This window comes from Amblyraja radiata, chromosome 18, assembly GCF_010909765.2.
Source record: "Amblyraja radiata isolate CabotCenter1 chromosome 18, sAmbRad1.1.pri, whole genome shotgun sequence".
Taxonomy (NCBI): domain Eukaryota; kingdom Metazoa; phylum Chordata; class Chondrichthyes; order Rajiformes; family Rajidae; genus Amblyraja; species Amblyraja radiata.
The window spans coordinates 12,203,894-12,228,212 of record NC_045973.1 but is presented as its reverse complement, the minus strand read 5'-3'; the positions used below and the strand labels follow the sequence as shown (position 1 = coordinate 12,228,212).

At 45.5% G+C, this 24,319-nt stretch overlaps 1 protein-coding gene across 3 annotated transcripts in view; it reads left to right on the top strand.

The window, feature by feature from the left end:
• shq1 (SHQ1, H/ACA ribonucleoprotein assembly factor) overlaps positions 1–22,784 on the top strand; it is an 83,233-nt gene extending 60,449 nt beyond the window's left edge. For 2 of the 3 annotated variants that reach the window (XM_033036717.1, XM_033036716.1), the window contains 2 exons: positions 13,455–13,532; positions 20,966–21,695. In XM_033036717.1, coding sequence (XP_032892608.1) covers positions 13,455–13,532; positions 20,966–21,650 — 763 coding nt within the window. In that variant the 3' untranslated portion in view covers positions 21,651–21,695. Of the gene's footprint in view, positions 1–13,454; positions 13,533–20,965 lie in introns of all 3 variants that reach the window. The other variant, XM_033036718.1, reaches the window with a different exon arrangement.
• Positions 22,785–24,319: the final 1,535 nt, after the last annotated feature.

Genomic DNA, 24,319 nt, shown 5'->3' with positions numbered 1-24,319 from the left:
AATTGGTCTTATCTGCCCAGAAGCAGCGAGATGACAATGTGCGAGTAACAAGAGCTAATTAAAGGAAGGTAACAAATGGCAGAAATGACAATATGTCCAGCAGCAGTTAATGCGAATAAAAAAAAAAAAAAGAATTACGGCTTCAAGTGTAGATTCACAGTTAGTATTAGTTTAAGGACATAGATTAATCCTCATTAGGGGAAATACAAGGTTAGTAAAGGGGAAAAGTAAAAATCAACTATGGGAAACACGTACATTGCATGCAGCTTCTGAGTCAAATCAGCGGTGGACATTGTAAATTAAATGATTACTCCAGTGAGATAATGTAAAGCTGCTAAATGAGCACGAAGATAACTAGAGGTGGATGCAAAACATAAGGTTGCACGAGCGAAGCATAAATAGAACGTGCAATAGACGTGACAGGACTGACAAGGAGGAAAGACAGATCGCCAACTCAAGCACAAGAAGGTGTTCACAATAAACGCCAAACCTATCATGCAGAAAAGCCGACCTAACACTGCTCTAAATAAAATGTCAGGAATAGCTGTGGCCTGAATATGCTAAAACAATATAATATATGTATTTGGTTTGGAAAGGTAAAAACTCAATGATTCACAGTAGTGCGGCACGGTGGCGCAGCGGTGGAGTTGCTGCTTTACAGCGCCAGAGACCCGGGCTCGATCCTGATTACGGGTGCTGTCTGTATGGAGTTTGTACGTTCTCCCTGAGGCCTGCGTCGATTTTCTCTGGGGAAACATGGAAACATAGAAAATAGGTGCCATTTGGCCCTTCGAGTCAGCACCGTCATTCATTGTGATCATGGCTGAGCATCCACAATCAGTAACCCGTGCCTGCCTTCTCCCCATATCCCTTGACTCCGCTAGCCCTCAATCTAACTCTCTTTTAAATTCATCCAGTGAATTGGCCCCCACTGCCTTCCATGGCAGAGAATTCCACAAATTCACAACTCTCTGGGTGAAAAAGTTTTTTCTCATCCCAGTTTTTAAATGGCCTCCCCTTTATTCTTAGACTGTGGCCCCTGGTTCTGGACTCTCCCAACATTAGGAACATTTTTCCTGCATCTAGCTTGTCCAGTCCTTTTATACTTTTATATGTTTCTATAAGATACCCTCTCATCCTTCTAAATCCCAGTAAATACAAGCCCAGTCTTTCCAATCTTTCCTCATATGACAGTCCCGCCATACTTTGGATTTACCTCGTGAACCTACGCTGCACTGCCTCAATAGCAGGGATGTCCTTCCTCAAATTAGGAGACCAAAAATGCACACAATACTCCAGATGTGGTCTCACCAGGGCCCTGTACAACTGCAGAAGGACCTATACTCAAATCCTCTTGTTATGAAAGCCAACATGCCATTAGCTTTCTTCACTGCCTGCTGTACCTGCATGTGAAGCTCCGGTTTCCTCCCACACTCCAAAGACGTACAGGTTTGTAGGCTAATAGGCTTGGTATGAATGTAAATTGTCCCTAGGGTGTGTAGGATCGTGTTAGTATACGGGGATCGCCGGTCAGCCCGTACTTGGTGGGCCGAAGGGCCTGTTGCCCTGTATCTCCAAAGTAAACTAGACAACGGTTCAATGGTCCTTTATTGCCACATGTACATATGTACAATGAAATTCTCTTTTGAAATACAGTTCAGTCTGCAAAAATATGAATTTCATTGTGTGTATGTACATGTGACAATAAAGAATACTTTCTTTCTCAGTATTCTCAGTTTGTCTTTGTTATTATTGTAAACTTAATAAAGTTGAAGTTAATGGATCCAATACTGGAATTTACAAAACATTATTTAAATCGTGTTTTACCCTTTCATCGTAAATATGAGGCTTTGGCCAATATATATCATGTTATAATATATGTTATTATAATATGTTATAGACAATAGGTGCAGGAGTAGGCCATTCGGCCCTTCGAGCCAGCACCGCCATTCAATGTGATCATGGCTGATCATCCCCAATCAGTACCCTGTTCCTGCCTTCTCCCCATATCCCCTGACTCCGCTATTTTTAAGAGCCCTATCTAGCTCTCTCTTGAAAGCATCCAGAAAACCTGCCTCCACCGCACTGAGGCAGAGAATTCCACAGACTCACCACTCTCTGTGAGAAAAAGTGTTTCCTCGTTATGTTTAATATAAAATTATATTATATGTTGTAATATATATTATATGTGTTGCAAGCTATTGAAAGGAACTGATAGCCAGCTCACTGTGTATAGAAGAACTGATAGCTCGATGTATATCAAAAAATCTAAACTTTACCTGGTCTGAAAGGTTCAGTAAGTATTACAACACATTTATTGACAGAAAAAAATGGCTGCCTTGCATCCCTTCCTGTGAATATACTTGCATTTTATTTTGACTGCTTGTATCATGTTGGTCAATTTGTTTGGCGTCGAAACCCTTCTTCCGACTGTGAGTCTAGGGAGAGGGAAACCAGAGCTATGAAGAGGTTCAGAACAAATCAGAGCCAGCACCAATGACCAAGGAAAGATGGAGCCCACAATGGTCCTTTGTTGCCTGTGGAAAAGGCGATAACAAGCGGATAGATGGATGCGAACAGTGGAACTGGCAGGACGTCTAGGGTGGGGGAGGGAGGGACGGAGAGAGAGAGAGAATGCGAGGGTTACTTGAAATTAGAGAAACCAATATTCATACCGCTGGGATGTAAGCTGCCCAAGCGAAATATGGGGCGCTGTTATGATCCTGATCAATGTCTCTGCATTTCTTGGTGCATATCTACGATCAGTACGTCGTAGTTGTTTCAAGAGATAGGAGGTTTTTTACGAAAGATTATGGACTTCCTGGGAGTTTTATTTGTCATTTCAACCTCTGCCGGGGTTGAAAATGCTGGAGATAGACACAAAAATGCTGGAGTAACTCAGCGGATGTATAGTCACCCGTATCTCTAGCGAAAAGGAATAGGTGAGGTTTCGTGTCAAGACCAATTTGTTTTTCGCTTGCATTTAAAAAAAAAAAAGTTACATGCGTGTGTGTCGCGTAATTTCCACTCATTTCACAGCCATCCTGGAATTAGCGACAGTAAGCCACTGCCACATTATCGAAAGCCCGTGTTATAGGAATTGCTGCTGATGGCATAACCACAGGAAGCAATGATTTCATCAGCAGTTCTGGTATTTATCTTTGTTCCTAGTTTGCAACAAATGTGGGTGATCCTGACGCATTTTGAAACTGCGCAGGCTGCACAGAATAGGGTAGAAAAAGTCAGCCTGTCTGAAAGATAACAGTAAAGGATGAAATATTAATGACATTATCATTGCTAATCCAGTCAGATACATCTGATCTGGAGCTAAATGTCGACATGCACGTTTTGAAGCCTTTAGATAGTATCCACAATTTGCTGAGTTGACATTTTGCCTAATATCCTACAGTTGCTTTAGTATCAGGGATGTATGGTGACCCGTACCTCTACCCCAGCCCCCCACGAGCCTCCACCAGCGACTCCGCTGACCCTCGCCTCTCCACCACTCACCAGCGGGCCGGAGACATTGCCTCACCAGAGTTCCAGGCTCAGCCTCAGACCCACAACCTCCACGATGCAGACTCCGACAGCACGTGGCCTGACTACTGGGTCTTACTGCTTCCCCCCCCCCCTCTCCTACAAGGAACCTCAGTGGTGATGGGCCTCCACCTTACCCCCTCTTTTAACCAGGTTACCCTGACCACACCCCACCCATACAATAGTCCTCATGCCCCCCCTCCTCTCTGAACACCCACCATCCCCCCCCCCAGATCCCGCCACGGCCGTTGTCCACTCCCCAGCCCTCCACTGACCCCCACCCTTGTCGTGGCTTCACCATCCCATCCCTGACCTCCCCCTTTCCGATTCGGAACGTTCTGTCCACAACAGAGGCCTCACCTTCGTTCCCCTCCGCCCCCACCTCAACGAGTTCTGGATCCGCCGCGACGTAGAGCCTTTCTTCCGTCGCCTCCGCCTCTGTGCCTTTTTCTATGGGAAGGAGTCCCCACCACCCAGTCTCCACCCATCCCCCTCCTCCTGGACTCCCCAGAACGGCCTTCTACCCTCTCCAGACCTCTTTATTTCTAACTGCCATCTCAACTTTTCCACTCCCCTTACCGACTCTCACCTCACCCCCTCTGAACGTACAGCTCTCTGCTCGCTCTGCAGCAACCCTGACATTATAATCAAACCCACCGACAAGGGAAGTGCTGTGCCAGTCTGGAGCACTGACTGAGGCCAGGCGACAATTCTCAGACACCTCCTCCTACATATCCATGGACCATGATCCCTCAGACGAGCACCAGGCCTTAATCTCAAACACCATTACTGATTTCATCTCTTCTGGCTGTCTGCCTTCCACGGCCTCCCAGCCCAGCACAGCCCGTTTTTACCTTCTCCCCAAAATCCACAAACACAACTGCCCTGGGAGACCCATTGTTTCTATCCGCTCCTATCCCACGGAAATGATTTCCACGAACCTCAACTCCATCCTATCCCCTCCCGGTCCAAACTCTCCCGACCTATGTCCAAGATGCCTCACATGCCCTTTGTCTCTTTAATGAGTTCCGTTTTCCGAGCTCCCGCTCCCTCATCTTTACTGTGGACGTTCAGTCACTCTACATCTCCATCCCCCACCAGGAAGGCCTTAAAGCCCTCCGTTTCTTCCTCGACCGCAGAACCATCCAATTTCCCTCTACTAACTATGCCTGCCTCTTTGTCGGGTACGTTGAACAATCCCTGTTCCAGGTATACACTGGCCCTATCCCCAAACTCTATCTCCATTACATTGATGACTGCATCGGTGCTACCTCCTGCACCCATGCAGAACTCATGGACTTCATCAACTTCACCAATTTTCATCCTGCACTCAAATTTACTTGGACCATCTCCCTCCCCTTTCTTGATCTCACAGACTCCATCACAAGAAATAGACTAATGACTGAAGCCTATTAGAAACCCACTGACTCCCCCCACAGCTATCTCGACTAAACTTCTTTGCACCCCACTTCCGGTAAAGACACAATCCCCTACTCCCTATTCCTCCATCTAAGCCGCATCTGCGCCCAAGATGAGGTGTTCCTTACTAGAACATCCGAGATGTCCTCATTCGTTAGGGAATGGGGGTTCCTCTCTCCCATCATAGATGAGGCCCTCCCTCGAGGCACCTCGGTATCCGGCAGCTCCGCCCTTGCTCCCCCTCCCCTTAGTTGCAACAGAGACAGTCTCCCTAGTCTTTACCTTCCACCCCATCAGCCGTCGCATACCACACATAATCCTCTGAAATTTTCGCCACCTCCAACTGGATCCCACCACTCGCCACATTTTCCCATCTCCACCCCTTTCTGGAAATAACTCACCCTGAATCTATATTCACCCAAAGTACAGACACTCCCCGACTTACACGACCCACGTAAACTTGCACTTACATAAACAATTGCGTACTCAGTCCCTAGTGCAAACAAACCAGTTGAGTTATTTCCACAACACTATACGATAACTCAAGTTTACATTGGAAACAAGCCAGCAATGGCAGTGGTGCTTACCCTGAGATCTGTGCATTGCAGAAAATACCCTAGCATCGAGACGGAACTCAGGCCAGCAATGGTGGCGGTGCTTACCCAGTAGGCCGCATGCTGCAGAAAATGTCCTGGACGCTGCTGAGATAGTTAATACTCTCAGTGAGTTATCTCGTGCAGGGTTTGGGAATGGTGATTCCGACATGTAAAACATGACGTGTGTAGGGATTCATGGAACATAACACTTTGCATATGTCCGGGAGTGCCTGCGCAGGCATATGTGATCTAGAATGGGCTATGGATGGGAATGGCGGGGCAAGGTCTGGAAGAACACCATGAGCGTTAAATTGCTCCGATTAAGGCAGTGTGTCAGGGAGGAGCTAGTTTGGTTTAGATCCTAGACCACAAATGAACCTTAGTGATTTGTAGGTGACGGTTCTGCAGCAGGTACAAGAGGTTTGGTGAGGTTCATAGCAACACGGCCGTTTCTTCTATGAAGGTGATGTATTGCCAATGGTTTTAAGAAAAAGAGCAAAGCACGAGCTGAACTTCCAACTTTGGACTGGTCTTTGATGACCCTTTCCAACCTACCTTATTAGACGTTTGTCTGGAACTGTTACACTACATTGCTGAAAAACTATATTCTGCACTCTGGTACCTTTCTCTTTGCTTGATTGGACTCATGTATATTATCTGTCAGTTTATAGCTATTGAATGTCGCTTATTCAGTTTAATTTTGTTTAGTTTAGAGATACAGTGTGGAAACAGGCCCAGCGAGTCCGCGCCGGCCAGCGATCCCCCGTATCGCATAGTATTCGCATTTTCACTGTATCTTGGTACACTTGACACTAATAAACCTAAATCTAAACCAGCTCCAATTTTATTCAATTCTAATCTACTGTGACTGACTGTTTGTGGGATAGTGTGGATTATACTTCAACCATGTCATGGTTTTTTGGCCTTGACATATACAGTACATGGACCAAGGCCAAGAAACATTAGTGACTATTTCATTGTACGGCTTCTTCCCCCTCTAATTTAAAGTGACGTAATTATATTGTTTTAGTATCATGGTGTCCAGCTGAACTTGCCTTGAGATCTCTAATCTTGTTGAAAGTAATAATGTGTTACCAATCTGACTGGGTTTCCCAAAGTAGAGATTGACTGAAGGGAGATCAGAATGACGGAAATAAACATAGGTTTAGTTTGTGAAGAAGTTGGGTTGCATCTGGCTACTCTCCAGTTATTTTTAACTAAAATTGACTCTTCAACCCTGCAGCAGTCTCTGGTTTTAGCCAGCGCTGATTCAATCAAGTCAGACTGACCACAGATTCTGAAATCTGAGTTGCGTCAAATTGGTCTCGGTTGTGCTTTGCTGGTTTGTGTCCTTACCGGGAAGGTCAAACCAAGCTCTCTTGAGGAGGTGTCGAATGTGGGCACTGCAATTGGTTCCATTGTAACAGCCTCTGCAGTTGAGAAGAATACTTCATCGGCACTTTTTGTTTAGTTTAGTTTAGATATACAGCGTGGAAACAGGCCCTTCGGCCCACCCAGTCCGTGCCGACCAGTGATCCCTGCACGTTAACGCTATCTTACACGCACTAGGGGCAATTTACAATTATACCAAGCCAATTAACCTACTAACCTGTACGTCTTTGGAGTGTGGGGGGAAACCGGAGATCTCGGAGAAAACCCATGCAGGTCACGGGGAGAACGTACAAACTCTGTACAGACAGCACCCGTCAGCGATGGCAACCTCGCCAACGGTCCGTCAGTCTTTTCATTTTATTTTTTATTTTCAGTGTGTTTAAAAAGTTTATGTTAATGTTCTCTGGTTTGTTTTGTTTTGGTGGTTGGGGGAGGAGGGGGGGGGGGGGGTGGGTGGTTGGGAGAAACTTTTTTTCAATCTCTTGCCTTGCAGGAGATGCGATTGTTTTCCGGGTCGTACCCTCCGGTTCACTCTGTGGCCTAACATCATGGAGCTGGAGGCCTTGCTCGAGACTGACTTTGAACCCCACCGCGGGGACGTGGACTTACCATCAGAGCCTGCGATCCCTTGCCTGGGATCGACGCCCCAACCGCGACCTGCGGATTTCACCATCGAGGAGCTCGCAGTAGAGACTGATGTCAGGAAGCTCCAAAGTCCCAGGAGGTTTGACTAGCCCGATCGCCCGGCGCGGGGGAGCTGAGATCCCCCCCCCCCCGGATGCGGGAGCTTGATCGCCCCAATGCGGAGGGCCCGACCGCCGGCTATGGTAGCCAAGATCGTCCCGTCAACGGAAGGCTCGAGGCCCCCCCGATCGCGGGAGAAGAGATTTAAATTTTATTTTCGCCTTCCATCACAGTGAGGAATGTGGAGGAGTCACTGTGGTGGATGTTTTTGTTAAAATGTATTTTGTGTGTTTTGTTGCTTTTTATTGGTATGACTGTATGGCAAATCAAATTCCTCGTATGTTGCGAAACATATTTAGCTAATAAAGTTTGATTATGGTTATGATTCGTCAGGATCGAACCTGGGTCTCTGGTGGAACTATCATTGTGCCACCGTGCACCCATTTAGTTGTATAGTTTAGGTTATTATTGTCACGTGTGCCAAGGTACAGTGAAAGGCTTTTGTTTGGGTGCTATCCAGTTCAGAGAAAAGTCTACACATGAAGGAGCAAATTGTGTTTTTAACACATTGATCCATTTATTCACAGCAAGGCACGATACAGATGTACAGAGCCAACTCTTGCTGGTGAATGCTGGCAGTGCTGTGGTCAACTGCTGGTATTTACACAAGGCTCAGGATTTTGTTTTGTGACTTTGCACGAATCCAAAGCTAGATTCCCAAACTTACTGCCAAATTCCAGCTGGCAAATCAATCAGGTTGAGCTGCAAAGGAGTCCCAAAGGCATAGTACCCACTTGCTGAGATTCCTCAGCACTTACTCTGGGGTGTCTGCCATGGATCCCGGGCCACATATTTCTGATGCATGATTATCCATTTCAATTAAGATGTTACAGCTGCACGAAAGAAGGGTAAATGTAGTTAAGTTGCATTTTAATCATTTGTGTTTGCAGTATTGTTTTATCTATTGTTTTGTTTGAGGTGGGCTTAACTCCATGTAACAATTTAGGATTATTTTACAATTTTGGAGTGTGGGAGGAAACCGAAAATCTCGGAGAAAACCCACGTGGTCACGGGGAGACGGCACCCGTAGTCAGGATTGAAACCCGGTCTCTGGCGCTGTAAGGCAGCAGCTCTACCGCTGCACCACCGTGCCACCCTGCTGTTGATATGTGTTAATTATTTGGAGTGTAGAGAGCCATTTCAGAATTTTAACATAAGAAAATTTAAAATATAGTCAATGTTTAGTCAGGAGGCAGCTCGAATGTCGGTGAAACATCACTCCCTGACGAGCTCAATGCGTTTTACGCACGCTTTGACAGGGAGAATACTGATGTGCCTTCCCGATCCCCCATTCGCTGTGATGGCATTTCAGTCTCAGTCACAGAGGCCGACGTCAGGAAATCCTTCAGAGGGGTGAACCCCCGAAAAGCACCTGGACTTGATGGTATACCTGGTCGTGTTCTAAAAACCTGTGCAGACCAACTGGCTGGAGTTTTTACGGACATTTTCAACCTCTCACTTCTGAGGTCTGAGGTCCCCACCTGCTTTAAAAGGGCATCAATTATACCAGTGCCCAAGAAGAGTAAGGTGACATGCCTCAATGACTATCGACCAGTGGCACTAACGCCGGTGGTGATGAAGTGCTTTGAGAGGTTGATCATGGAGCAAATCAACTCCTACCTCGACAAAAACCTGGACCCACTGCAGTTCGCTTACCGCCACAACAGATCAACGGTGGATGCGATCTCGCTGGCCCTCCACTCCGCTCTGGACCACTTGGACAACAAAAACTCATATGTCAGGCTGTTATTCATCGATTACAGCACGGCATTTAACACAATCATCCCCTCCAAGCTGGTTACCAAACTCGCAGAACTGGGTCTCTGCGCATCCCTCTGCAATTGGATCCTCGACTTACATACATACATACATACAATTCAATTTATTGTCATTTGGACCCCTTGAGGTCCAAACGAAATGTCGTTTCTGCAGCCATACATTACAAAACAAAAAGACCCGAGACACAACACAGTTTACACAAACATCCATCACATCGCTGTGATGGAAGGCAAAAAAAAACTTATCTCTCCACTGCACTCTCCCCCCCAATGTCAGAGTCAGAGTCAAAGTCAAAGCCCCCGGCTGGCGATGGCGATTGTCCCGCGGCCATTAAAGCCACGCCGGGTGATGCAAGGTCGCACACCGGGTCTTGGTGTTAGAGCCCCCGGCGGGCGCTCGCAAAGTCCCGCGGCCATTCCAAGCCGCGCGGGGCGATGCTGTAAGGCCCCGCTCAGGTAATCTTCAACCCCGCAACTCGGGCGGGAGAAGTCGCCGTTGCGGAAGCCCCGAAAAGCGGTCTCCCAGCAGGGACCCGCGGGCTCCCGGTGCCGCCGTCCGCCAAACCCGCAGTTGCAGCCACCGAATCTCCGGGGGTCGGGTGGCAGCAGCGCTCCACCACAGCTCCACCCGCTCCGGACTCGGCCAGCCCCGTGACGGTGAGTAGTCGGCAGCTCCGCAGCTGGAACCCCAGGTCGTTCCTGTTGGAGGCCGCTCCACGTTGCAGCCCCAACGACAACGGAGACCCGACAAAGAAAAGGTCGGGTCTCCCGTGCAGGGAGAGATCTTAAAGTTACCCCCACCCCACCCCCACACATACCCCAACAAAAAAATAACAAAAACTACATAAAAACGAGACAGAAAATAAAAAAACACAGACGGACTGCAGAGGCCGCTGCTGACAAGAGTCGCGCCGCCCACCGAATGACTTCCTCATTCACAGACCACAGTCTGTTCGTATTGGTGGAAATGTGTCAGCCTCGATAACAATCAGCACGGGAGCACCTCAAAGCTGCGTGCTCAGCCCCCTGCTGTACTCACTCTATACTCATGACTGCGTAGCCAGTCACAGTGTGAACTCCATCATCAAGTTCGCTGACTACACCACTGTTGTGGGGCGTATCACTGATGGGGATGAGTCAGAGTATAGAAGAGAGATCGAGCAACTGTCCATATGGTGCCAGCGCAATAACCTGGCCCTCAACACCAGCAAAACCAAGGAACTGATTGTGGTCTTTGGAAGGAGTAGGAGGGGGACCCACAGCCCCATTTATATCAACGGGTCGATGGTTGAAAGAGTCAAGAGCTTCAAATTCCTGGGCGTGCACATCTCTGAAGATCTTTCCTGGTCCGAGAACACTAATGCAATTATCAAGAAAGCTCATCAGCGCCTCTATTTCCTGAGAAGATTACGGAGAGTCGGTTTGTCAAGGAAGACTCTCTCTAACTTCTACAGGTGCACAGTAGAGAGCATGCTGACCGGTTGCACCGTGGCTTGGTTCGACAATTTGAGTGCCCTGGAGAGGAAGAGACTACAAAAAGTAGTAAACACTGCCCAGTCCATCATCAGCTCTGACCTTCCTTCCATCGAGGGGATTTATCGCAGTCGCTGCCTCAAAAAGGCTGGCAGTATCATCAAAGACCCACACCATCCTGGCCACACACTCATCTCCCTGCTACCTTCATGTAGAAGGTACAGGAGCCTGAAGACTGCAACAACCAGGTTCAGGAATAGCTACTTCCCCAGAGCCATCAGGCTATTAAACCTGGCTCGGACAAAACTCTGATTATTAATAACCCATTTTCTGTTATTGTACTTTATCAGTTTATTTATTCATGTGTGTATATATTTATATTATGGTATATGGCACACTTATCTGTTTTGTAGTAAATGCCTACTATGTTCTGTGTGCTGAAGCAAAGCAAGAATTTCATTGTCCTATACAGGGACACATGACAATAAACTCACTTGAACTTGAACTTGAACATGTTTTTGAACAGTAGTAGGCTGAGAATAAAAGGATGTACCTGTAGGAAAGGAGACGAGGAGGAATTTATTTCGTCAGAGAATGGTAAATCTGTGGAATTCATTGCCACAGATGGTGTGGAGGCTAAGTCAAAGGATATTTTTTAAGGCGGAGATTGACAGATTCTTCATTAGTACGGGTGTCAGGGGTTATGGGGCGAAGGCAGGAGAATGTGGTTGAGAGGGAAAGGTAGCTCAGCCATGATTGTATAACGGAGTAGACTTCATGGGCCAAATGGCCAAGTTCTGCTCCTATACCTTATGAACTAATGAATATGTAATGCAGATCGCAGATGAAATTCTTCACAGAATAATGTGACGTGGCATATTTTGATAAGACGGATAAGCCAAGACAATACTTACTAAATAGATCAAAACATTGACGACAATAACAGACCTAACGGCTGCGGTTGTGCACGAAACGTTGAAGGTTTGTAAAAAACTGTTAATGAAACATGGGCTTGACATGGAGATGTTTCAAGTATAAAAACAGGCTTATGTTAAATGTGTAGCATACCCTAGTCAATGTTTGTGTAATTCTGGATTGCACACTTTTCTGGGAGGATGGTGCAAAAGTGATTTACGCAAGTGTATCTAAAGAGTAAAGGTTACGCTTAGGTGGATAGACTTCAGGTCAGCAATATTATTTTGACCAGCAGCATGGCTGTTTCTGAAGTGTGTTTCTTTAGCTGTACCGATTGGATGTTATTTGGAATTACGGGATCAGTGCTGTGTCCATTGCCGTTTGTCATCCATGTTGTCGATTTTAATGAGAATGTTGTTGGCGTGATCAGGTGATGTAGGTTGTCGCCGGTGCTGACTTTGGTGAATTCCATTGTCGTAGTCACCGGCAGTCGCCTAAAAAATCGCCTAAGTGGGACAGGCCCATTAGTCCAGTCGCCGTTTTTTCAGTGAACTGCTACAACTATGACAGTCGCCGGCAGTCGCCTAAAAAATCGCTTAGTGTGGGCCTGTTTCTGTGCCGTGTAACTCTATGATTTCCCCTTCGTAAATCCATGCTGACTCGGACCGATCCTGTGACTGCTATCCAAATGTGCGGCTAGTTCATCTTTTATAATTGACTCCAGCATCTTCCCCACCACCGATGTCAGGCTAACTGGTCTACAATTCCCTGTTTTCTCTCTCCCGTCTTCCTTAAAAAGTGGGATAACATTAGCATTGAGTTAACAAGCTCACAATAATCCAGGAATGAAATCCTTATCTGACAGTAGAATGATCGCAGCTGAGGTAACTAAGCTCTCTATATTTAATGTCAACTTCTGTCGTGAAAGGGAGAAACAGGCCAGAAATCTTATTTCCAATCACAGGTTATGGGGTTAAGAGGGAAAGATAGATCAGCCATGATTGAATGGCAGAGTAGACGAGAAGGTTCGAATGACCTAATTCAGATGAGCTTATGAATACAACAGTGACTCCTGATGAAAGAGGCTGTTTTCGCAAACTGATGGGGGAGTGGGATGATACTTGGATTGTTCAATAAGATGCTAACTCTCACCATTGGCTCATAAATGATGAACAATTGAATAAGTGTCAAATGTTTCATTTGTGAATCTACCTCTCTCTCTCCCTCTCCCTCTCCCCCTCCCTCTCCCTCACCCTCTCCCCCTCTCCCTCCCCCTCTCTCCCTCTCTCTCCCCCTCCCTGCCGAGTATCTCCGGGCATTTTCTCTTTTTTTTATTACCAGACCTCTGTGTTGGTCGGTGCTTTCAGGAAATAGGAGAAAAATGTTGGGGGGAAATTTCTTTGGCAGCAAGAAGTGAGAGTTTTATGGCCTTTTCTCAGTGAAGTTGAGCTCCGTTTCATATCTGTATCTCGTTCTCCGTGGTCATGAATTATTTTGTCAGCTAGCTGCAGTCAATTGCCTGTGCTGCCTGGATGTGTCATGCCTTGTAGCTTACCAGACTTGAAGAAAGGAAATGAAACAGTTGCCGGGTGTTTTATAGCCATGGTGACTGCTCAGGAAGTGGTGAAAAGTTGATTGATGGTGTGAACTGGAGCAGAGCTGCAAGAAACCAGATGTGGTAACTATTTATATCAATCCAATTGTGACATATCACGATCCTTTCTATAAAATACTACTTTCTGCACAAATATATTTGCAATTATTTCCAGTTAGATAAAGCTGATGTCCTGCCATTCTTCACAACCTGTTATAGTTCGCTGACCAGTAGCCCTACATTATCTGAAATATTTCGAGAAAAATTGTTCCTTTTATTTGTCAGATATTACCTTTTGTTATATAGCTTTTAGTTTCTATTTCAGGAGCGTTTTTGATTATCCTTCTCTGTTTGGGGAGTTGGATAGTCCCAGCCAGCTACGGCATCAAAGATGTTATTCTTTTAGACGATCTATCTAACGCAAAATGCTTGAGGAACTCGACAGACTAGGCAGCAGCTGGTGAGGGAATGTACAGGCGACTTTTTAGATCGCAACCCTTCACACCTGTCCATCCCCCTCCGCAGATACTGCCTGACCTGCTAAGTTCGTCCAGCACTTTGTATTTTGTTCAAGATAGTCGATTCAGTGTGGAAACAGGCCCTTCGGCCCAACTTGCCCAGACCGGCCAATATGTTCCACCTATACTCGTCCCACCTGCCTGCGTTTGGTCAATATCCCTCCAAACCTGTCCTATCCATGTACCTTAACATTGGGATAGTCCATAGCAAACCTTCTGCTCCCAGCTTAAAGAAGGCAAATGGAAAAGAGGCGGATAAAAGAAGAGATTCAAAGACGCCTTAAAAGCCAGCACGAAGAAATGTGCAATCGACATCGACATTTGGGAAAGGACAGGAAACTCTGGCGAACCATCATCCAAGAAGGAACAGCGACCTTCGTAGCCAAGAGATGCTCAGAATTAGAAGAAAAGAGAAGAAAACGGAAAGAGAGGCAGCAACAACCGAAGTCTGGAATGACCTGTCCTGAATGTCGAAGAACTTTCAAAGCCAGGATTGGACTCATAAGCCACCTGAGAGTCCATAAAAACAACAGAACGTAGACCATCATCCTCGACCTCGAGGGATAGCCATGACGACGAGTCCCAGCCTCAACTACCTCCTCTGGCAGCTTGTTGCATACATCCACCAACCTCTGTGTGAAAATGTTACCCCTTAGATCCCTATTAAATTTTTTCCCCTTCACCTTAAACCCATGTCCTCTGGTCCTCCTCTGGGCACGAGACTCTGTCCATCTACGCGATCTATTCATCTCATGATTTTATACACCTCTGTCAGATCACCCCTCATCCGCATGCGCTGCAGGGAATAGAGTCCCAGCCAACTCAACCTCTCCCTATAGCTCGGACCCTCTATTCCTGCCAACATCCTCGTAAAAAGTTACTTTAGTTTATCGTCATGTGTATCAAGCTTTTTGTTGCGTGCTTACCTCTCAGTGGAAAGACAATACACGATTACAATTGAGCCATTCACCGTGTAGAGATACATGATAAAGGGAAATAACGTGAATAATATTTAGTGCGAGATCAAAGATTGTCTGAGGGTCTGCAATGAGTTAGATGGTAGGACTGCACCTGCAACTACCTGCTTTGAATCTGTAACCCCTCCGTCTACTGAGCCAAGGTAAACATTCTCTCGACATCCACCTTATTAAGCCCTGTATGAATATTATCTACTTCAATCAGGCCACCTCACATTTTCTAAACCCTGGAGAATAGATATGTTGCCTACTCGATCTCTGTTCATAAGAGAGGATTGCATCTTCGGGATCAGTCTAGTTTGATATCTCGCATTAAATAACTTCAACATAAATCTTATTTCCAATCAGAGGTTATGGGGTGAAGGCAGGAGAATGGGGTTAAGAGGGAAAGATAGATCAGCCATGATTGAATGGCAGAGTAGACGTGGAGGTTCGAATGACCTAATTCAGATGAGTTTATGAATACAACAGTGACTCCTGATGAAAGTGGCTGTTTACGCAAACTGATTGGGGAGCGGGATGAAACCTGGATTGTTCAATAAGATGCTAACTCTCACCATTGGCTCATAAATAATGAACGATTGAATAAGTGTCCAATGTCTCATTCGTGAATCTACTCCCCCTCCCCCTCCCCCTCCCATTCTCCCTCCCTCTCCCCTTCTCCCTCCCTCTCCCTCTCCCTCTCCAACATGTTGAAATTCCAGCGGCGACCAGAACAAGGTACAACTCTTTGGGCGACTACTCACGACCACACAGACATGTCGCCAGGGTGCACCCGTATGGTTGTGAGCAGTCTCCTGAGCCAATGAGTCGTAGCGTCTTTCTGGTCGCTGCTGAAATTTCAACATGTTGGAAATTTTGGGCGACCTATGACGGGTGCTGGCAGTCGCCGAAAAAGTTGCGTAAGTGGGACGTGCCCTTAAGCTTGATAACATGGTGTCAATTCACTGACACTTGAATGGGCAAGATGCAATGTTTTCTGAAGATGGACACAAAATGCTGGAGTAACAGCGGGATAGGCCGACCGACTGAGTTATTTCAGCATTTTGTGTCCATCTTCGGTTTTAACCAGCATCTGCAGTTCCTTCCCACCCATGCAAATTTTTCTGACAGGTGCAGTGGTCATCTTTTCAATGCATTGAACTCAAGACCCTTGTTTTAATGCTATTGAAGTGTGTGTGTGTGTGTGTGTGTGGGTGTGTGGGTGTGTGTGTGTGCGTGGGTGTGCGTGTGTGTGCGTGTGTGTGCGTGTGTGTGCGTGTGTGTGCGTGTGTGTGCGTGTGTGTGTGTGTGTGTTAGACACTTATCGTTAAACCTACTTCAAAATTCTGACCAATGTCTGTGCTATGATGGGAGATATGGAGAAGTAAAATCGGTATATATCAGCGTTCTAATCACTTTAGTGTGAAATATTTTCATTTAGATTAATCCAGCTGAATGAATGTGTTGAAGTATAATGATTTGCACGTGAGCTATTTTTAGCTATAGTTTATAGAGATTCAGGTCCATGTGTAACCTTTGCAACCTAGTTGTGGTGTTTGTCAGGATTGAACTGTGCCACTTTCAAATATGCATGGTTGCTATGGTGTTCACACATTGCTTTCAACTTAAATGGAAATCTAAATTAGTTATAAATTGTTAAAGGTTAAAATTATTTTCAGGTTGTTTTTTTTTAATTGAGTCTTTATTTCCAAAACATTTTCCAGTTTTAGAGAAGAAAGACAGAAAATGTAGATTTGTAGCAACAAGCAGTGGTTAGTTATTCACTGTGCAGAAATGTAGCCACGACAGACCGATGAAAAAGAGAATTAAGCTTTTCTTTCTGATTAGGAAATATATATATATTTATATCTTCCGAAGACATAAGTATTATTGTTTTTGTACAATTGTCCCCTGCCCACACATCCTTTCCCACACATCCACTACCTCAAAGCAAACTCATTGACCATAAGACAATAAGGCACAGGAGCAGAATTAGGCCATTCAGCCCATCGAGTCTTCTCCGCCATTCAGCTTAGTGAGGCGTGATCACCCTTGCTTAAAACCATCCTCCTCATCAATCCCCGCTTTTCCAAATGAACCTAAACCTCTCCCTCAGACAATGGACAATAGGTGCAGGAGTAGGCCATTCGGCACTTCGAACCAGGACCGCCATTCAATGTGATCATGGCTGATCATCCCCAATCAGTACCCCGTTCCTGCCTTCTCCCCATTTCCCCTGACTCCGCTATCTTTAAGAGCCCTATCTAGCTCTCTCTTGAAAGTATCCAGAGAACCGGCCTCCACCGCCCTCCGAGGCAGGAAATTCCACACTCACAACTCTCTATGTGAAAAAGTGTTTCCTCATCTCCGTTCTAAATGGCTTACCCCTTATTCTTAAACTGTGGCCCCTGGTTCTGGACTCCCCCAACATCGGGAACATGTTTCCTGCCTCCAGCATGTCCAACCCCTTTATAATATTATATCTCAATAAGATATCCTCTCATCCTTTTAAATTCCAGACTATACAAGCCCAGCTGTTCCATTCTCTCAGCATATGACAGTCCCGCCATCCCGGGAATTAACCTTGTAAACCTACACTGCACTCCCTCATTAGCAAGAATGTCCTTCCTCAAATTAGGGGACCAAAACTGCACACAATACTCCAGGTGTGGTCTCACTAGGGCCCTGTACAACTGCAGAAGGACCTCTTTGCTCCTATACTCAACTCCTCTTGTTATGAAGACCAACATACCATTCGCTTTCTTCACTGCCTGCTGTACCTGCATGCTTACTTTCATTGAATGATGAACAAGGACCCCCAGATCCCGTTGTACTTCCCCTTTTCCGAACTTGACACCATTTAGATCTTTGTCAACAACTTTCCTATCATTGCCACAAGTTTCCTGTAGTTTCCAAACACATTCCTAATGCACTTTTTGAACTAGGGGGCAACGTTAGCTATTCTCCAGTCTTCTGCTAAAAGATGTCCATCAGAACCCCAGTAATCTCCTCCCTTAGCATCGGGGGATAGTTCCTATCTGGCCCTGGGAATTATCCTCCAAAATGTGTTCCAATATTTAGACTATAAGACATTGGAGCAGAACTAGGCAGTCCAGTCCATCGAGTCCACTCCGCCATTTGATCATGGTCGATCTATTTTTCCCTCCCAACCCCATTCTCCTTCCTTCTCGTAACCTTTGATGCCCTTACTTATCAAGAACCTAATTCCTTGGTGAGACCACCTGCATAATCAAGGATCAGTCTCACTCCCTCTTCACGCCCTCTCCCATTAGGCAAGAGGTACAGAAATTTGTAAATGCATACCTCCAGAATCAGGGAGTTTCTTCCCAGTTGTTATCGGGCAACTGAACCATCCTCTTGCAAGCTAGAGTGCGGTCCTGACCTCCCATCTACCTCATTGGAGATCTTTGAACTCCTTGAACTGAAAACAACAAAACAGCTTTTCACTGTACCTCGGTACACATGGCAATAATGCACTAAACGGAAGCATCTTTCACTTCAGAAGCATTTCCACCAGCCATTTTGGGCTTAAAAGTCAACAGGTTTTACTCAAGCAAGGCTCTCCTTGTTTCCATGATGGATTTGGGAATTCTAGTTCTCAAATTCATGGTAGCCAACCAGACAAAAATGTTCCTCTTCTTTAACTGGCTATAGAGCACCAGGCCAGGAGACAAGTGAATGTGGGTGGAAAATGGTGGTGGGAAAGTCAAAGAACCACATGACAAAAACAAAATAATGAGAGGGTGAGAATAATTTTTCCCACAACAAAACAGATCTAATTAGTGGATTCTCTGAAAGTTATCACGAAGAAGGTGGATGCTGTCACTGCCAGATGATTTGATTCACAAAGTCAAAGTCATATTCGTCACATGCACCCGAAGGTGCAGTGAAATGAATTTGCCAGCAGCGATACACTTAAAAAGAACACACAGCACACAATAAGATTTAACACAAACATCCACCACAGCATTCTTCACTGTGGTGGAAGGTAACAAAGTTCAGCCAGTCGTCCTCCTTTGTTCACATACAATCATGTACAAATCAAGGTACACAAAAATGCTGGAGAAACTCAGCGGGTGCAGCAGCATCTATGGAGCGAAGGAAATAGGCGACGTTTCGGGCCGAAGCCCTTCTTCAGACTTAATGTACAAATCAAGGCTTCAGTTGTGTCTCCACAGGTGACATTCTAGGGCAAGATTTTCACCTCTTCCACCTCCCTCCCCTCCCCTCCCCCCCCCCCGTCCCCGTCCCCGTCCCCTACACACACACACACACTTCCCTACACAGAAAATGTGTTCAAGATTAAACTCATTCTGTGTGGCAATTTTAGAGCTCTTCTGGATCAATTAAAGACTCACTCTTGTTTACCTTGTGAGCTGATACAACACCCAGCAAAAGCACTGAACATCAGAGTTTTTAATGGTCTGTATTTTTTCCTATTCTTGGAGCACCTATCCCTTTTACTGCTTAACAGACACATCTATTTATAAAAATCAAGGCCACTATCAGGATGATCATACACACGCACACGCACACATTTAAGAAGCCAAGACATATTAATCCGTCTTGTGGGTTTTTAATGAATTTTTTAATATTAAAATTATTCTGCCTGAGAATTAATTTGTTCTAAAAATAGTTGGTATATCAGGGGCTATGAAAATGTCACATACATAAGAAATACAGCTATTCTTCACTGCTATTATTTTAAACATTCCCTCTTGCTCACAATCCATTAATGTTGATTTCAAGTTAGTGCTGTGAGATTCATATCATCATCAGTCAAACTTAGAGCAAGTCATCTCAATTTTAGTGTTAATTTATTGTCAAGTGTACTGAGGTACAGTGTAAATCTATCCATTCAACAGAAAGACTATACATGATTACAATTGAGCCATTCACAGTGTTCAAATACATGATAAGGGAATCATGTTTAATGCAAGGTAAAGTTCGATCAAAGGGTCCCCGATGAGATAGATAGTAGTTCAGGACTGCTCTCTAGAAGGTTCAGTTGCTTGATAACAGCCGGGAAGAAACTGACCCTGAATCTGGATGTGTTCATTTTCACACCTTTAGCCTGATGGGAGAGGGGAGAAGAGGGAGTGACCAGGGTGCGACTCGTCCTTGATTATGCTGCTGGCCTTGCCGAGGCAGCGTGTGGTATAAATGGAGTCAATGGAAGGGAGGTTGGTTGGTGTGATGGTCTGGGCTGTGTCCACAATTCGCTGCAATTTCCTGCACGGAAGTACCATCAGAATTATCGGAATAAGCCTCCTTAAATCAAATTAACGATTGCCCAAACATTTAGATCCTTTTATGGGAATTTGATTTTGAAAGTAACAAGAAACATAGTGTGCATGTTATATCATCTGTGTGGTGTGTGTATAAAGATCCAGTAATGAAACTTGTAAAATCTGAAATTATCTTACAATTGTGTTTCATCCGAAATTGTTTAAAAGTATAATAACTGAGTATCATACAAAGTCTCGCGCCACATTTCTTCCAACTGATAATACTATTGGGGTAAAATTAAACTCGAGATCTATGTGAATTGCCAGGATTAGAGATGAATTTTCCACAGGGTATATTAGGTGACAAGGTCATTCAGATCTTGCGATTTCATCAATCTCTTCTATTTTGGGCTTTAGAGATACAGCGTGGAAACAGGCCCTTCGGCCCACTGAGTCCATGCTGACCAGCGATCATCCTGTGCACTCGTACTATCCTGTACACCAGGGGCAATTTACAATTTACGTAAGCCAATTAAACTACAAAGCTGTACATCTTTGGAATGTGGGAGGAAACCAGAGCACCCGGAGTGAACCTACGCGGTCACAGGGAGAATGTACAAATTCCGTACAGACAGCACCCATAGTCAGGATCGAACCTGTGTCTCCGGCACTGTAAGGCTGCAACTCTACCGCTGCACTATCGTGTCGTCATATATTATGACATTTTTATACTGTACAATTCATGTTAAATACCCCCGCTGAAAATATTAATTGTTTTTTTCTCCCTTTAGGTCGAAGAAACTTGCATCCTTGGCAGAGTCACTACGGAATGTAAAGGTCACAAAGAATGATTTGGGCTTTGAACTGAAAGAACTGGAGAAAGCGGCACTGTTGGTTCAGGAGGAAGAAAGTCAGATCAAACGAGGGACGGGTGACTCCCAATCATTGCAGTCGGAAAGCGAGGGAGATGAGGAATCAAGTTGCTCATCCTCTGATACAGGAGAATCTGATTCATCTCAAGGTGATTTGTCTCACCGCTGTAGTTCTGAAGAAACGGGGAGAAATGGATTGCCTCGTGGAGGAGAGACTGACTGTGTGACTGATAGAGAAGTCACGGAGCCTCTGATCAAATTGAGCTGTGGCTTAGATACTGCACACTCGGCAGGCTCACAGTATCCAGACAAATGTGCTCTGGGGGAAGCTCCCTCTGCTAAATCACCCCCAAGAAGATTGATAGAGGAACTCGCAGATCACTTGCAGTCAGTGGGACTCTCGGAGTGCTGTGAAAAAGCTGCCGCTGAGAATTCGAATGCTTCGGTGCACCAGCGATCTAGTCGTCCTCCTCCGAGCTTGGCACCGCACCAGCATTTACAGACGGCCTCACAGCAGAGTTTCTTAGAGGTGTCTCCTGAGAGGAATTGCCTGCTGTTCGTTGCAGGTCCTGATAATACCGAGGATTTTACAAATCTGGCGTGAATCCAGGTTGCATGCTGGAAAGAAAAATAAACTGATTTATATGTCTAAGCGGCTGATGCCAGTTAACGTACTTGTGAAATCACTTCTGAATTGCATGCTTCGAGGTTGTGTCGTACATCACCAAATTTATCTACATAAGCACCTAATTCCAGTGTATTTTTTTTTTAACGTAGCTGCTGTTCTAATTGTGCCCTCCATTGTGCAGCGGTGACAAATTGTCGTGCTGTAAAATGTAACTATTGTTACTCGGCTTGTATATCAGAGTACATTGATTCGGAGGAGAGCAACAGCACTTAAATCTAACCCATACTTTACCTGTAACATGAAATGGTGGCAGAATGTTGATAATTTAATGAGAAGGTAGAGTTGCTACCTTACAGCTCCAGAGACCTCGGTTCGATCCCGACTACAGGTGCTGTCTGTGCAGAGTTTGGACGTTCTTCCCATGACCGCGTGGGTTTTCCCCGGGTGCTCCGGTTTCCTCCCACACTCTAAAGACATACAGGCTTGTAGGTTAATTGGCTCCGGTAAAAAAATTAGATTATCCCCAGCGTGTAGGATAGTTCTAGTGTACGGGGATCGCTGGTCGGCGCCGACTCGATGGGCCGAAGGGCCTGTTTTCGCGCTGTATCTCCAAACTAAACTAAAGAAGTGTGACTATGGCATTGCATCTTGCCCATGGGCTGAGATTCTTTCCCCCTGAGGGATGTTTTATTGTAAATGTTCCCTTTGCTAAGGAGATGGTGACAACGTGAGAAACAGGGAACTTGGAGGAAAGAAGAAAATACTAATATGTCACAGCAGGAGAGAAAAATAGTCTGCGTGATCACCAATGTGAAATTGCAGCGCCGTGAATCAATCCTCTTGTACTAATGGCGTCAATCACATGTAGGCGTTGAAAGGGATGAAGTGCTTATTAAAGTTGAAGTTGGAGATGACTTTGACCTAGAAGGCTCATTATTGAAGAGGATGGGAGCAGACGTTGAACTGGAGCCCTTTGAATTCAACTAAATTTTAATAATTGAGACTGCATTGTGAATAAAAATATGAGTTTCTAACTGACAGGAACATGTTTTTTTTGTCATGGTCTTGCCTTTTGCTGTGCTGCAAGATTGAAATTTGATCTTTTCCCGAGTGGGTTGCAATAAGATGTTATTCTTTGTGGGTACGTCACGCTGGGTGTGAGATTAGACCAGGCATGGAAAGACGTTATCCATGCATGTTCTGTGCAGGAAGCAGAACAGTGTCATTCCTTGCACCGTGCTTGTTTGGGAGCACAGCCGGAAGCAATCGGGTCACGTCAGCTCAGTTGCTGATTGCTTCCAGTGGAGTTGAGTTGTCGTAGCGCTGCTCTCTGTGAAGCAGCAGCTTTTAAAAGGCCACACGCACTAGCTCCTGCAGAACAGCTGCCGACTGAAGGCACGAGGAAGTGCCGATGCTGGAATCTTGCGTCGAATCGGGACCCTACTTCACACTGATGTAGTCGGGGGGGGTGAAAGTTAGAAAAGAGGTGGGGGGGGGGGGGGGGGGCAAGTGATAGGTGGATACAGGTGAAGGGGTTTTGATTATTAGTTGGGTGGGCAAAGGCTAGCGGACAGAGCTGGCACCGATGACCAAGGAAAGGTGGAGCCCACAATGGTCCATTGTTGGCTGTGGAAGAGGCGATAAAGGGATATATGCATGATATATGGTCATCGATGCCGGCTCTGATTTGTCCCGTACCTTTTCATACCCCTGGTTTCCCTCTCCCCTGACTCTCAGTCTGAAGAAGGGTCTCGAACTGAAACGTCACCTATTCCTTTTCTTCAGTGATGCTGCCTAACCCGCTGAGTGACTCCAGCATTTTGTCTCTAGGTTGTGTTTGTATTTAAGCAACATAAGCTTGCAGTATGATCCCAATCAATGACTATGCATTTCTTATTGTACAAACAAAGAACTGCTGATGCTGGTTTATACCAAAGATAGAGACAAAGTGCTGGAGTAACTCAGCAGGTCAGGCACCAGTCTCGAGTCAGAAGAATAATCCCGACCCAAAATGCCACCTATTCCTTTTTTCCAGAGATGCTGTTTGAACCTTTGAAATTCCTGCAGCATTTTGTGTCTATCTTCAGTGTAAACCAGCATCTGCAGTTTCTGCCTACACACTATACTTTGCACTCTGTGTAATTTTTCTTACACTACCTGCTGCAGTTGTGTATGGTGTGATCTGCCGGGATAGTGTGTAAAACACAAGCTGTTCACTATATCTCAGTACACGTGACAAGGATAAACCAACAAACATTCACCTTCTACAATCTGAGGCCAGGGAAACACGTCTGCTGCAACCCAGATTTGATTGCTGCTGTGTGTAGGAAGGAACTGCAGATGCTGGTGTACACCAAAGATAGACACAAAATGCTGGAGTAACTCAGCTGATCAGGCAGCATCTCATAAGGTCATAAGGAATAGGAGTAGAATTAGGCCATTTGGCCCATCAAGGCTACTCCGCTCTTCAATCATGGCTGATCTATCACTCCCTCCCTACCCCATTCTCCCCATAACCTCTGACACCCGTAATAATCAATAATCTATTTCTGCCTTAAAAATACCCACGACTTGGCCTCCACAGCTTTCTGTGGCAAAAAATTCCACAGATTCACTCCCTCTAACTAAAGACATTTTTCCTCATC